Raw genomic sequence first — 16,841 nt, 5'->3', positions numbered from 1 at the left:
TAAACAAAAAATTTACACTCTAATGTCCCCTCCCCCACAGTCACATCAGTCTCTGTACCAGAGGAGCTTACACTCTAATGTCTCCTCCCCCGCAGTCACATCAGTCTCTGTACCAGAGGAGCTTACACTCTAATGTCCCCTCCCCCGCAGTCACATCAGTCTCTGTACCAGAGGAGCTTACACTCTAATGTCTCCTCCCCCGCAGTCACATCAGTCTCTGTACCAGAGGAGCTTACACTCTAATGTCTCCTCCCCCGCAGTCACATCAGTCTCTGTACCAGAGGAGCTTACACTCTAATGTCTCCTCCCCCACAGTCCCATCAGTCTCTGTACCAGAGGAGCTGACACTCTAATGTCCCCTCCCCCACAGTCACATCAGTCTCTGTACCAGAGGAGCTGACACTCTAATGTCCCCTCCCCCACAGTCACATCAGTCTCTGTACCAGAGGAGCTGACACTCTAATGTCCCCCTCCCCCACAGTCACATCAGTCTCTGTACCAGAGGAGCTTACACTCTAAAAAATGTCCAAAGCAGGGCTGACAGGAGGAGCGGCAGAGATGGCTCCTGAAGACAAGCATGAAGTGCCGCTAACAGGGACACCTCCTGGGCCAGGCGCTGCACTGAAGGGAGAATGGTGGCCTCTGTTCTTCACCTGCGGCTGCTAGCACACTGTGACAGATCTGTAGCGGCGGTAGATGGGACTGTCTCTGCTGGATGAGCTGTCTCTTTGCTGGATTGTCTGACTCTTTGCTGGATGAGCTCTTTGCTGGATAGGCTGTCTCTTTGCTGGATGAGCTGTCTCTTTGCTGGATGAGCTGTCTCTTTGCTAGATGAGCTGTCTATTTGCTGGATGAGTTGTCTATTGTCTGGAGGGAATGTCTCTTTGCTAGTTGAGCTGTTTCTTTGCTGGATATGCTGTCTCTTTGCTGGATGGCTGCCTCTTTGCTGAAGGGGTTCTCTCTTTGCTGGATGAGCTGTCTCTTTGCTGGAGGGACTGTCTCTTTGCTGGAGAGGCTGCCTCTCTGCTGGTGAAGCTGTCTCTCTGCTGGAGGGGCTACCTCTTTGCTGGATGGGTTGTCTCTTTGCTGGATGAGCTATCTCTTTGCTGAAGGGGCTGTCTCTTTGCTGGGTGAGCTGTCTCTTTGCTGGAAAGGCTGTCTCTTTGCTGAAGGTGCTGTCTCTTTGCTGGAAGAGCTGTCTCTTTGCTGGATGGAATTTTTCTTTGTTGGAAGGGCTGTATATTTGCTGGACAGGCTGTCTTTTTGCTGGATGGGCTTCTCTTTGCTGGGCAGGCTGTCTCTTTGCTGCATTATGTATAATACATAACGGGGGATATGATCTCTATGTATAATACATAAGGGGGGATATGATCTCCATGTATAATACATAAGGGGGGATATGATCTCCATGTATAATACATAAGGGGGGATATGATCTCCATGTATAATACATAAGGGGGGGATATGATCTCCATGTATAATACATAACGGGGGATATGATCTCCATGTATAATACATAAGGGGGATATGATCTCCATGTATAATACATAAGGGGGATATGATCACCATGTATAATACATAAGGGGGGATATGATCTCCATGTATAATACATAAGGGGGGGATATGATCTCCATGTATAATATATAAGGGGGGATATGATCTCCATGTATAATACATAAGGGGGGATATGATCTCCATGTATAATACATAAGGGGGGATATGATCTCCATGTATAATACATAAGGGGGATATGATCTCCATGTATAATACATAAGGGGGGATATGATCTCCATGTATAATACATAAGGGGATATGATCTCCATGTATAATACATAAGGGGGGATATGATCACCATGTATAATACATAAGGGGGGATATGATCTCCATGTATAATACATAAGGGGGGGATATGATCACCATGTATAATACATAAGGGGGATATGATCTCCATGTATAATACATAAGGGGGGATATGATCTCCATGCATAATACATAAGGGGGGATATGATCTCCATGTATAATACATAAGGGGATATGATCTCCATGTATAATACATAAGGGGGGATATGATCACCATGTATAATACATAAGGGGGGATATGATCTCCATGTATAATACATAAGGGGGGGATATGATCACCATGTATAATACATAAGGGGGATATGATCTCCATGTATAATACATAAGGGGGGATATGATCTCCATGCATAATACATAAGGGGGGGTATGATCTCCATGTATAATACATAAGGGGGGATATGATCTCCATGTATAATACATAAGGGGGGGATATGATCTCCATGTATAATACATAAGGGGGATATGATCTCCATGTATAATACATAAGGGGGGGATATGATCTCCATGTATAATACATAAGGGGGATATGATCTCCATGTATAATACATAAGGGGGGGATATGATCTCCATGTATAATACATAAGGGGGGGATATGATCTCCATGTATAATACATAAGGGGGGGATATGATCTCCATGTATAATACATAAGGGGGGGATATGATCTCCGTGTATAATACATAAGGGGGGTATGATCTCCATGTATAATACATAAGGGGGGGATATGATCTCCGTGTATAATACATAAGGGGGGGTATGATCTCCATGTATAATACATAAGGGGGGGATATGATATCCATGTATAATACATAAGGGGGGATATGATCTCCATGTATAATACATAAGGGGGATATGATCTCCATGTATAATACATAAGGGGGGATATGATCTCCATGTATAATACATAAGGGGGATATGATCACCATGTATAATACATAAGGGGGGGTATGATCTCCATGTATAATACATAAGGGGGGGATATGATCTCCATGTATAATACATAAGGGGGGGATATGATCTCCATGCATAATACATAAGGAGGGATATGATCTCCATGTATAATACATAAGGGGGGATATGATCTCCATGTATAATACATAAGGGGGGGTATGATCTCCATGTATAATACATAAGGGGGGGGGATATGACCTCCATGTATAATACATTTTTTGCTTTGAGGAGATGTTAAACTGCTGGCAAGAGTCTTGGTCACCAGGTGGAGTAGGTTATACATATCCTTATACATCCAGATCAATCAGGATTTACTCTTATGGAAGTCTCCCGCAGCTGCCATGGAGAACACAGGAAGTGAGTGTAGCGTGTATAGGAGGAGGAGCAGATCTGGTGAGCTGTACTTGCTGTGGATGCCATGACCGATGTCTTTATATGCTGTTTTACATCGCACTTTGGGTGCTTTTTTCCTATTGGAGTGTTTTTAATAAAATAGTACCCTACAGAGAGCACTATTTGTGGCCCCATTCTTAGTTTGCATGCATGTCTTCCTGAGGTGGAGAGTGTACGTTTATGTAATTAATTTTTATTTTAGGTAATTATATAGCGCCATCAACTTTACACACACACACACATATATATATATATTGTACATTCACATCAGTCCCTAACCCTCAAGGAGCGTACAATCTAAGGTCCCTAACTCACATTCATACATACACATACTAGGGACAATTTATACAGGAGCCAATTCACCTCCCAGCATGTCTTTGGAGAGTAGGAGGAAAACAGATTACCTGGAGGAAACCCATGCAGGCACAGGGATAACATGCAAACTCCAGGCAGGTGGTGCTGAGGCTGGAATTCAAACCAATGACCCTAGTACTGCCAGGCAGAAGTGCTAACCATTCAGCCACTGTGCCAAATGATCTGTAACAAATGCCAAATAGCCCAAGTTAGGGCAACAAGCGTGATGAGACCTTGATTCATATGGAGGTCCATGAGAGAAGGTGAGCGTATTGTATGCACACAGGGTGGATGGATGGATCACCTGGATGGGATTTATAGAGAGCTGAACACAATCACAGTACACTGGTGGAGGAGTTGTATGGACATCAGAGACAATATCAATTGTGTGTTTGATTAATTTTCGTTTATTTGATGTTGTTATTTTGATTGCACAGCATTTATGTTTACTTCAGTATACATCAGTTATCTGGGGGGAGCCCATGGTATAACTTTGTTTAATAAAAAATAATCATGCATCTTTTTAGATGCTATTTATTATATCTGTATATTTATTATTAATATACAGGATTTATATAGAGCCAGCTGTGTGCTCAGCACTTTACAACATAAAGGAGACAGTACAGATACAATACAATACAGGAGGAATCAGAGGACTTTCATTGAAAAGCATTTCCATAATATTTGTTATAAATCCAAGCTAATAGTGTTTAGTTTTGGTAATCAGGTATAGAAAATGATCACATAAAACACCATCAAAAATATTCCCCTTAACCCAGATACAGTATATCACCTATTTATTCCTCATAGAAATCACACCTTGAAGAAATGTCCCACTTTGGGCAAGTTTTTAGTCTTGTAGATGTAGATGCCTTTGTCTTTTTTCCTTCCTCTGGCTATGTTGGTCAGCGAACTTCCCACACATTTATTAATGTGTTCGTGTTTTAAGTCATATAAAATGTAATCGATATGCTGGGAACTCTGATGTTAGTAGTTCTCCCGATATTTACTATCATAGCAAGACTTTGTCTGCAGTAGAGGATCACTCTTTGCTTTGATGATTTATAGACCCTTCCACAATGTGTAGAGTGACTGACCTACAAATCTGACACCAATTCACACGGATGGGTCAGTATAATACTAGTACAACAGGAACAGGAAAACAATGGCGGAGATGAAAAGCTTTGCAGTTGGGACAGCAGTGCCTGGAAGACAAAAAACAATGTTCATTAAAAAATAGACAGTATTGTGGAACTCTGCAATGAACTTCTGTGTATTCCAAACCCAACTATTCGAATGAAAGTGCAGGTGATCCAATTAGTTTATTTCTGTGCTGACTCGTGTTCTGCAACTATATGGGTCAAGTTTGTTGTTTTTCAACTAAAACTGTTACAATGTTTATGTGTGCACTGTGTTCTGGGGTGACCTGCTAGGTGGATGATCTGAGAGGAAGGGGTTAATGTTGCCGGTCAGGTCTTCCCACCAAAATTCTGATATTCATCTCTTCCATGTGTCAGCCCATATGAATAAGATCTCTTCTGTGCCCCTGAGAGCTCTTGCTAGTTCATTGCGAAGCTGTAGGCTGTTATGCTGCTAAACTCTGCCCCCCTTCAGGGGAGGGGGGGCATCTGGGGTTCCCTGAGGGGCTGGAAGCCTAAGGACTTTATGGACTCTTAACTGTCAGCTATGGACTTTTTGCCTCTATGGCTTATTGTCAGACATGGACTTTAACCCATTGGGACCGGTGTGTCCTGGACTTTTAAGAGGTTTTTGATGCCGAGGAGGGGATTTCTGATCATGAGACCACCATGATTGGCTGTCATTGCAGTCACATGATTGGAAAGCTCCCAATCACCAATAGAGATTGGAAGCTTTCCATTAGCCATTGGTAACTGTGCCGGGAACATGCAAGGTGCTCGCTCTCGGCACATCTGTGTGTACATTCTGCTAAGCATATAGGCAGCCTCTCGGCTTTAGGGCCCACCAGCCCAGAGGCCACATATATGTATACTGTTGGCATCAACAGGTTAAGGATACTTGCTTCCACTTGTGGATTATTCACCTTAATGGACTTGTGCCTCAAAGGACCGTGGACTTGCTGCTACTCAGGTATTCTTACCCAATTGCCACTTAGAGAACCTTTGTACTTGTGAAGCTGTTATAACAAGAACTGTTTCTGTATGTTTTGCACTACTTCAGTAGAGACTGTTGGTTGTTCCTTTAAATGCCTAGTCTAAAGTCTCTCAAGAGGGTGCAATGCACGGTGTATCTAAAGAACGGGGTGATATCAGCGGTGTAAATAGCACTGTTTTATTTAATGAACCACAAGATGCACAAATTGCGCCCTTACATTCTGCTCACATATGTATGCTTCCACTACTGGCCCAAATCCAAGATGGCTGTGCTCTCCACGGACCTTAAATGATGTCTTGGGCATAGCCCCGATCACTGCGTTTCATCTAAAGGATTTCTTCAGTAACCGTAATCCCAGGGCTCCAGTCTGTGGAGCACACAGCCATCTTGGATTGGGACCAGTAGTGCAGTTTACATACACTATATTGCCAAAAGTATTGGGACAGTCATCCCTCCAAATCATGTGATTCAAGAGTTCCAATCCCCTCCATGGACACAGGTGTATACAATCAAGCCCCTAGGCATGCAGACGCTTCTACAAACATTGGTGAAAGAATGGGTCGCTCTCAGTGACTCCAAGCGTGGTCCCGTGATAGGTGGCCACCTGTGCAATTGTTTTTTTTGGAAATCGTCCAATCAGCTTATTCCAGTTCACTTTATGGGTTAGACTATCCGAATTTAAATATATGAAACTAATCCAAATATACAAAACTAATGTGAATTGAAGAAACAAACTCCAAATATGTGAAACAAATCTGAATATATGACAGGAATCTGAATATACGAAACACATTCAGAAAATGAATCACTCTAACATAATGATGATGACAAAATCAAATTATGAATTTAACAAATGAATCCGAAATAAACAGATATTTTTGTTGTGCACATCCCTAGCGGCAGCACATTTGCTCATGGATATTCTGAGACGTATATTTTATAATACGGTAATGAGGAGGATTTGTGTGATTATTTATACTATGAGCACAAACTATTTATTTGCTATGCAAGGAATCATTGTTCACCAGTGTGGATTTACATTTATTATTTTTATTGAGAGTATATTTGTTTAGAGCAAACAGCGCTCCACCTCTGGAATATCTCTGTAGTATCTCCACCTCCCTTATCAGGAAAGGAAATCCAGCAGCTGTACCCACCAATCAGCACCTTGTATTTTCCATAGGCACAGAGCTCACATTATAATTATTCTAAGACTCCTACCTTGTATGATAGGAGGGACAACCCCGATCCCTCTATACTGAGGAAGACCCTCACATTTCTGAAATCCCACCTAACTTCATTGAATGTTTGAAAGGAACACACCTTCCCTGGAATAGGGACTCAGATGACTTATTTAGACCTTTTTATCCCAATGAGTTACTCCACCAGCCAACCAAATGTGATCCACTATGACTAAATGCAATTGATTATAATAATCACTTTCCTTTCTTACCTCCATCAGAAGACAGAGCAGCTGGAAATAAAATACAAACACAAATCAGATTGTTTTCATAGAAAAACTATGTTACAATTTTACTATGTTACTATTGTTCTGTATAATATATATATATATATATATATATATATATATATTTTTTTTTTTTTAATTACAGGTGCTTATACAGAGCTGTCAATTTACACAGAGCTTTATATAAATAAATAAATATCCAAATACCACCCAAAACGCACTATCCGCTCCTCGCAAGACCTCCTACTCTCTAGTTCCCTGGTCTCTTCTTCCCATTCCCGCTTCCAGGACTTCTCCAGGACATCACCCATCCTATGGAACTCCCTACCCCAATCCATCAGACTATCACCTACTCTCCTCTCCTTTAAGCGCACCCTGAAAACCCATCTCTTCAGGGAAGCCTACCCCACCCTCTGCTAACTTGCTGACCTCCTCCACTCTTCCTACCACTCCATCCCCCACAGCTATCTCCTCCTGTGCCACCATCCCCTCCCTCTTAGATTGTAAGCTCCAAGGAGCAGGGCCCTCGAACCCCTCGTGTACTGTATTGTATTGTTATTTTACGTCTCATGTATTGTCTCCCTTTGTAATGTACAGCGCTGAGCTAACTGTTGGCGCTTTATAAATACTGTATAATAATAATAATAATTATATATATCCTGTCCTGTCCACCATACTGCCCCAAACTCTGTCCACCATACTGCTCCGAACTACATCACTGACCTAATATCCAAGTACCACCCAGCACGCACAATCCGCTCCTCACAAGACCTCCTTCTCTCTAGTTCCCTGGTCCCCTCCTCCCATGCCCGCCTCCAGGACTTCTCCAGGGTGTCACCCATCCTCTGGAACTCCCTGCCCCAACCCATCAGATTATCACCTACTCTCCTCTCCTTTAGGCACACCCTGAAAGCCCACCTCTTCAGGGAAGCCTTCCCCACCCCCTGCTAACTTGCCGACCTCCTCCACTCTTCCTACCACTCCATCCCCCACAGCTATCTCCTCCTGTGCCACCATCCCCTCCCTCCTAGATTGTAAGCTCAAAAGAGCAGGGCCCTCGATCCCCTCATGTATCACATTGTATTGGTATTGTTCTGTCACATGTTCTGTCCCCCTTTGTAATGTACAGCGCTGAGTGAACTATCGGCGCTTTATAAATACTGTATAATAATAATAATAATATATTAGATTCACATCAGTCCCTAACCCTCAAGGGGCGTACAATCTAAGGTCCCTAACCCTCAAGGGGCGTACAATCTAAGGTCCCTAACCCTCAAGGGGCGTACAATCTAAGGTCCCTAACTCACATTCATACATACACATACTAGGGACAATTTTAGACAGGAGCTAATTAACCTGCTGGAATGTTTTTCTAGTGTGTGAGGAAACCGGAGTACCAGAGGAAACCCACACAAGCACAGTGGGGACATGCAAACTCCAGGCAGATAGTGCAGTGGTTAGGATTCAAACCAAGGACCCTGGTGCTGCTAGGTAGACGTGCTGAGCACTGTGAAGTCTGGATTGGCTCTCCAAGCTGCTGTTCTGGGAACTATGACTATTGAGGCAAATTCACATCCATTAAACAATAATATTTAGGACATTTCTATGTTTCTAAAATCCCCCTTATTCTGATTGGGTGCCAAAAATGAGCAAATTCTCCACATGGATAAAATTAACTCCTTAAGTTCTTCAGCGATATACTTTTACCAGCAACCAATGAGAGAACGCCTACTTAGTTCTAATATATTCTTCCTTCATGTGTGATGCATTGCGATTAAATTGCAGCTGATTATAAAAAAAGTCAAACTCACCTCCAACAGACGACACAGCGGCTGGAGGTAAAATAAAGATACAAATATTATTAACTTCATTTTTATTAACAACTTTTTATTAGTAACTTATTTATGAACTTAATTTTTGCTTTGATTTTTAGAATTCTAAAGGCTTCCTGTACATAAAAAAATATATTTTTTATCGATTACTTCTAGTTTATCAGGTTGTATCAGCTACTGATATGAAGCCGAAGTATTGTATCCAATTTACTACAAATAAAGGAAAAGACATCAAAGAAAAAAACAAAATAGTGTGACATCACTTCTATATAAACCTTTAACAAGTTATTTTCACATTTTAGCCATTGCTTTAGTCCGTTGATTGCCTTTCTATAATTATAAATCATATTTAATGTAAAAACCGGGAAGTTTGGTAAGTAAGATAGTAAAATAAGAGAAAATGAAATAAATGTGTGGGTTGTAAAGTGAGAAAAATGCCAAACTATTCTGTTTATAATAATTATAAGAGAAGGGAAAATAAAAGTATAAAAAAATCTTTCTTGGAGTGAAATGTGAGATACAGGATTCTTATTCATTACCTGGGCTATTATGCAGCTACTTTCAGATGATTGGACAAAAAAAGGGGTGTATCCAGTGACATCCTCCTTTTTAACTCCTCCCACTGGAACTCATATTTCAGTTTTGTAGCAGGCAATAGGGAGATCAGATGGGGGGAGGGGGATCTCCTGTACATAGATTGTACTGGTAAGTCAAACATTCCACTTTGTTAGTCATACAGTACAGGACACAGAATCTTCAGTCATTAGGACATCCAAACGTAAGGCTCAACAGACGCAGAGCATCAAAGAGAAGCAATGGCGCAGGAAGATGTTGTATCTGCAACTGTACTAGAAAGGAAGAAGAATATCCGCATTGTGACCAATGATGATTGGCACTCCGTAGTACAGAGACACAGGCACAGAGGGAGATAATAATGGATGCAGTGTAAAGGCAAAGTCTAAACTGATTGGCTGATACAATATAGAATAACATATAACAGATTGCTGCCATAGCCCCGCCCACTCCCGTCGGTGGGCCCGTGTACTGACTCTCGGTGCTATGCTATGCTCTATCAGCCTAGCTGATACTCAACTGAGCTCAAAAGTATAAACCAAATACTATTGTCTAGTGACAGAACTACTAATTGGGGTATGAGAATGGTTTTGCACCTATATCTGTATAAAAAGTCTGCAGCAGTGGAATCTGAAGCAGTGGAATCCACTTTGGGAATCCTCAGGAAGCACAAAAAGGATCCAATTGCATAAAAGTGGCACCAACTAAAAGGCAAACATTTATAATGAATATTATATCAATGCAGTGGAGAGAAATGTCAGAGCAGGTCATAAGTAGAGATGAGCGAATCGAAGTAGGCAAAGTGGAATTCGTTTCGAATATTGGAAAATTTTCGATTCGCGCCGAATCCGAAAAATAGCCTACTTCGGACGCGCGAATCAAAATTTTTCCTAAAATGGCGGCGGACATGTGCGGCGACGGAGCGGGGATGTCTGGGAAGGCGCGCAGACAAGGCGCGCTGACCCATAATGCATTCCTTAATGACATGTGATCGCATTAGCCAATCAGCAGCCAGCCAGCCAGCACTGTGTAATGGTCGAGCAATAAATGGCGGCCATTTTAGAATTCTTCATTTGCCTCCAGTCATTCAAGAGAGGCAGACCGCTCTGTACTAGGGACAGGGACAGAGTTAGGGCCACAGAAACGTTACTTGGGGACAGAGAAACGTTACTCAGGGACACAGAATGGTTAGTGAGGGCCACAGAAACGCTAGTTAGGGCCACAGAATTGTTACTCAGGGACAGACAGAATTGTTACTGAGGGCCACAGAATTGTTACTTAGGGCCACAGAAACGTTACTCAGGGACACAGAATTGTTACTGAGGGCCACAGAAACGTTAGTTAGGGCCACAGAAACGTTAGTTAGGGCCACAGAAACGTTAGTTAGGGCCACAGAATTGTTACTCAGGGACAGACACAGAATTGTTACTCAGGGACACAGAATTGTTACTGAGGGCCACAGAACCGTTACTTAGGGCCACAGAATTGTTACTCAGGGACAGACACAGAATTGTTACTCAGGGACACAGAATTGTTACTGAGGGCCACAGAACCGTTACTTAGGGCCACAGAATTGTTACTCAGGGACAGACACAGAATTGTTACTGAGGGACAGACACAGAATTGTTACTGAGGGTCACAGAACTGTTACTTAGGGCCACAGAATTGTTACTCAGGGACACAGAATTGTTACTGAGGGCCACAGAACCGTTACTTAGGGCCACAGAATTGTTACTGAGGGACACAGAATTGTTACTGAGGGCCACAGAACCGTTACTTAGGGCCACAGAATTGTTACTCAGGGACAGACACAGAATTGTTACTGAGGGCCACAGAATTGTTACTTAGGGCCACAGAAACGTTACTCAGGGACACAGAATTGTTACTGAGGGCCACAGAACTGTTACTGAGGGCCACAGAAACGTTAGTTAGGGCCACAGAATTGTTATTCAGGGACAGACACAGAACTGTTACTGAGGGACACAGAATTGTTACTGAGGGCCACAGAACTGTTACTTAGGGCCACAGAATTGTTACTCAGGGACACAGAATTGTTACTGAGGGCCACAGAACCGTTACTTAGGGCCACAGAATTGTTACTGAGGGACACAGAATTGTTACTGAGGGCCACAGAACCGTTACTTAGGGCCACAGAATTGTTACTCAGGGACAGACACAGAATTGTTACTGAGGGCCACAGAATTGTTACTTAGGGCCACAGAAACGTTACTCAGGGACACAGAATTGTTACTGAGGGCCACAGAACCGTTACTTAGGGCCACAGAATTGTTACTCAGGGACAGACACAGAATTGTTACTGAGGGCCACAGAATTGTTACTGAGGGCCACAGAATTGTTACTTAGGGCCACAGAAACGTTACTCAGGGACACAGAATTGTTACTGAGGGCCACAGAACTGTTACTTAGGGCCACAGAAACGTTAGTTAGGGCCACAGAATTGTTATTCAGGGACAGACACAGAACTGTTACTGAGGGACACAGAATTGTTACTGAGGGCCACAGAACTGTTACTTAGGGCCACAGAATTGTTACTCAGGGACACAGAATTGTTACTGAGGGCCACAGAACCGTTACTTAGGGCCACAGAATTGTTACTCAGGGACAGACACAGAATTGTTACTCAGGGACACAGAATTGTTACTTAGGGCCACAGAATTGTTACTCAGGGACACACAACCGTTACTTAGGGCCACAGAATTGTTACTCAGGGACAGACACAGAATTGTTACTCAGGGACACAGAATTGTTACTTAGGGCCACAGAATTGTTACTCAGGGACAGACACAGAATTGTTACTGAGGGACACAGAATTGTTACTGAGGGCCACAGAACCGTTACTTAGGGCCACAGAATTGTTACTCAGGGACAGACACACAATTGTTACTCAGGGACAGACAGAATTGTTACTGAGGGCCACAGAAATGTTACTTAGGGACACAGAAACGTTACTCAGGGACACAGAATTGTTACTCAGGGACGGACACAGAACTGTTACTGAGGGACGGACACAGAATTGTTACTGAGGGACACAGAATTGTTACTGAGGGACACAGAATTGTTACTGAGGGACACAGAATTGTTACTGAGGGACACAGAATTGTTACTGAGGGACACAGAATTGTTACTGAGGGACACAGAATTGTTACTGAGGGACACAGAATTGTTACTGAGGGACACAGAACTGTTACTTAGGGCCACAGAAACGTTACTCAGGGACACAGAATTGTTACTCAGGGACACAGAATCGTTTAATTAAAGAGTATGTCAGACAACATGCAGAGGAGTGGCAGAGGAGGCAATGTTTTAGGAGCGAGCAGACGTGGCAGCAGAGGAAGGGTCGAGGCAGCACTATTCGCAGCCAGAGGCTAGTGCTCCCGGTGTCATCCAGTACAGTGAGGAAGAGCTAACAGAGGGCGGTCAGGAACGGGGGAGACATCCGCCTCTTCAGCAGCCAGGCGAAGAAGTAGTGGCGAGGAGAGTGGCTCGGTAGCCGGTCTAGAGACAGGTCTGTCTCCTGACCCACACGCAGCCGAGGGGGCTAGTAGTGAGGCGGAGACCCTAATTGATGATGATGAGGCTGATCGCACTTGGCAGCCTCGTTGTCATCAGGCTATTGCTTCCGCATCATCAGGAGAAGAGGGTGGCAGCTTGGCAGCGAGCAAAACAGTCGGTGGGTTGTCTCCATCGCCACACTCTGCCATGTGCCACTTTCAGGTCTCCTCACACACTGCTGGTGTGTTCCATTTTTTGACATAGGGTGCTGGCAGATTACGGGCCTCCCATAGCTGCTGCCAGGCCCCTAATCTGCCATGGGCCCCTATACTGCCTCCTCATGCTGCTGCCAAGTCCAGAGTCTCTCATGGGTCCCTGTACGGCTTCCCATTGCTGCTGTCTCCATCGCCACACTCTGCCATGTGCCACTTTCAGGTCTCCTCACACACTGCTGGTGTGTTCCATTTTTTGACATAGGGTGCTGGCAGATTACGGGCCTCCCATAGCTGCTGCCAGGCCCCTAATCTGCCATGGGCCCATATACCGCCTCCTCATGCTGCTGCCAAGTCCAGAGTCTGTCATGGGTCCCTGTACGGCCTCCCATTGCTACTGTCTCCATCGCCACACTCTGCCATGTGCCACTTTCAGGTCTCCTCACACTGCTGGTGTGTTCCATTTTTTGTCATAGTGTGACGGCAGTTTACGGGCCTCCCATAGCTGCTGCCAGGCCCCTAATCTGCCATGGGCCCCTATACCGCCTCCTCATGCTGCTGCCAGGTCCAGGCGAACGTAGTCACACAGGGGAGGAACTTCTGAGTGTAATGAACAGAGAAATCGACAGATGGCTGTCTCCGCGCAAACTGAAAATCGGAACCATGTTGACCGACAACGGAAAGAACATGGTGTCTGCTCTGCGTCAAGGAAGGTTGTGCCATGCACCATGCATGGCTCACGTGTTCAATCTGGTTGTCAAGCGGTTCCTAAAATCCACCATCCCACTGCAAGACATCCTTAAAATGTCACGTAAACTTTGCATGCATTTCAGCCATTCCTACACCGCAAAGAACACCCTCCTTGAGCTGCAGCGGCAGAACGGAATTCCACAGCATCGCCTGATCTGCGACGTTGCAACAAGGTGGAATTCAACCCTACACATGGTAGACCGCCTTTACGAACAGCGAAAGGCCATCACCGATTTCCTGATGTTACAAGCGGATAAAGGTACTCCCCTGTGTAACTTCGATGTCAGCCATTGGCAGCTCATGCGTGACACCTGCCGCTTGCTCAGGCCCTTTGAGGAGGCCACGCTATTCGTGAGTCGGCAGGACTATGGGATGAACGACGTCATTCCTCTGTTGCACGTCCTGGAACAAATGCTGTTAACAATGGCTGGTCAGGGTGCGGTAGACGTGGCGCACAGATCTCAACGCCACATGACCCCTGTGGGGGCAGGACAGGAAGAAGAGGAGGAGGTAGAGGAGGACATTTGTGCTCAGGAATTATTGAGTGAAATGGGTGGTTTTTCCACTCAGCGGACAGGAGTGGAGGAGCAGGAGCATCTGGTAGAGGAGGAGGAGGAGGAGACAGAGGACCCAGATGCACCGTGGCAGTATGCTGTGGAGATGGAGGCAGGGAGTCCCTCGCATTCCTTGGCACAAATGGCCCATAGCATGCTCGGTTGCTTGCGTAGCGACAGCCGAATAATAACCATCAGACAGAGGGATGACTTTTGGCTGTCCACCTTGTTGGACCCTCGCTACCGTTCAAAAATGGTGGCCTTTTTCACACCTGCTGAGAGGGAGGCCAAAATAACGTACTATAAAAACCACCTATGTAGTCAGTTGGTCTCTGCCTTTGTGCGCCAACGTCCATCCTCAGACACTGTGGGCCCTGTGCGCTCGCGTTCCGCTGCCATGGCAGCAAAGGAGGGGTGGGGTGGTAGGAGCAGTGGCAGCTCCACCAGCAGTGGCTGCCTCAGTCTGCAGTCGATGATGAGTAGCTTTCTTCACCAGCGCAGTGAGGAAACTACTAACCAGCCTCAGCAGCAGCAGCATCAGGTGGACCTGGAGCAGGACCTCAAACAACAGGCTTGGGCCTACTTGGACAGCACCCTGTCAACCGAGGTAGACAATCCCCTTGACTACTGGGCAACGAAACTTGACCTTTGGCCCCAACTAACTGAATTTGCCCTTGAAAGGCTGTCATGCCCGGCCAGTAGCGTGGCATCGGAGCGCGTGTTTAGTGCGGCAGGAGGTATTGTAACTCCGCGGAGGACACGACTGTCCACCCAAAGTGTGGAGAGACTCACGTTTGTGAAAATGAATCAGGCGTGGATTAGTCTGGATTTCAAACCACCAGTTCCTGACACAACTGACTAAATCCGCCATGAATCATGCCCCAAACATGTGCCACTTTCAGGTCTCCTCACACACTGCTGGTGTGTTCCATTTTTTGTCATAGGGTGCTGGCAGATTACGGGCCTCCCATTGCTGCTGCCAGGCCCCTAATCTGCCATGGGCCCCAGTACCGCCTCCTCATGCTGCTGCCAGGTCCAGAGTCTCTCATGGGTCCCTGTACGGCCTCCCATTGCTGCTGTCTCCATCGCCACACTCTGCCATGTGCCACTTTCAGGTCTCCTCACACACTGCTGGTGTGTTGAATTTTTTGACATAGGGTGCTGGCAGATTACGGGCCTCCCATAGCTGCTGCCAGGCCCCTAATCTGCCATGGGCCCCTATACCGCCTCCTCATGCTGCTGCCAAGTCCAGAGTCTGTCATGGGTCCCTGTACGGCCTCCCATTGCTGCTGTCTCCATCGCCACACTCTGCCATGTGCCACTTTCAGGTCTCCTCACACTGCTGGTGTGTTGAATTTTTTGACATAGGGTGCTGGCAGATTACGGGCCTCCCATAGCTGCTGCCAGGCCCCTAATCTGCCATGGGCCCCTATACCGCCTCCTCATGCTGCTGCCAAGTCCAGAGTCTGTCATGGGTCCCTGTACGGCCTCCCATTGCTGCTGTCTCCATCGCCACACTCTGCCATGTGCCACTTTCAGGTCTCCTCACACTGCTGGTGTGTTGAATTTTTTGACATAGGGTGCTGGCAGATTACGGGCCTCCTATAGCTGCTGCCAGGCCCCTAATCTGCCATGGGCCCCTATACCGCCTCATCATGCTGCTGCCAGGTCCAGAGTCTCTCATGGGTCCCTGTACGGCCTCCCATTGCTGCGGTCTCCATCGCCACACTCTGCCATGTGCCACTTTCAGGTCTCCTCACACACTGCTGGTGTGTTGAATTTTTTGACATAGGGTGCTGGCAGATTACGGGCCTCCCATTGCTGCTGCCAGGCCTGTAATCTGCCATGGGCCCCCGTACCGCCTGGTCACGCTGCTGCTGGGTCCACAGTGTGACATGGGTCCCTGTACCGCCTCCCATTGCTCCCACTCTGCCATGTGCCACTTTCAGGTCTCCTCACACTCCTGCTGGTTTCCATTTTGTCATAGGTTGCTGGCAGATTACAGGCCTCCCATAGGTGCTGCCAGGCCCCAAATCTGCCATGGGCCCCCGTACCGCCTCGTCACGCTGCTGCTGGGTCCACAGTGTGACATGGGTCCCTGTACCGCCTCCCATTGCTCCCACTCTGCCATGTGCCACTTTGAGGTCTCCTCACACTCCTGCTGGTTTCCATTTTGTCATAGGTTGCTGTATGGCCTCCCATTGCTGCTGCCTCCACCGCCACACTGTGGCTCCAAACACTGGTTTTGGC

General features: G+C 45.8%; 1 protein-coding gene across 1 annotated transcript in view; it reads right to left on the bottom strand.

Annotated features, from left to right (window-relative positions):
- Positions 1–4,074: 4,074 nt before the first annotated feature.
- The window catches only part of LOC149470710 (uromodulin-like), an 81,274-nt gene continuing 68,507 nt past the window's right edge, over positions 4,075–16,841 (bottom strand). Inside the window, exons 15-17 of the mRNA XM_089661621.1 lie at positions 8,969–8,989; positions 7,143–7,163; positions 4,075–4,761 (exon numbers count right to left, since the gene is read on the bottom strand). Coding sequence (XP_089517747.1) covers positions 4,697–4,761; positions 7,143–7,163; positions 8,969–8,989 — 107 coding nt within the window. The 3' untranslated portion in view covers positions 4,075–4,696. The remainder of the gene's footprint in view (positions 4,762–7,142; positions 7,164–8,968; positions 8,990–16,841) is intronic.

This window comes from Staurois parvus, unplaced genomic scaffold, assembly GCF_062004578.1.
Source record: "Staurois parvus isolate SC_StPar_1 unplaced genomic scaffold, SC_StPar_1.0 ptg000034l, whole genome shotgun sequence".
NCBI classification, from domain to species: Eukaryota; Metazoa; Chordata; class Amphibia; order Anura; family Ranidae; genus Staurois; species Staurois parvus.
This window is presented reverse-complemented; position numbering and strand designations above follow the sequence as displayed.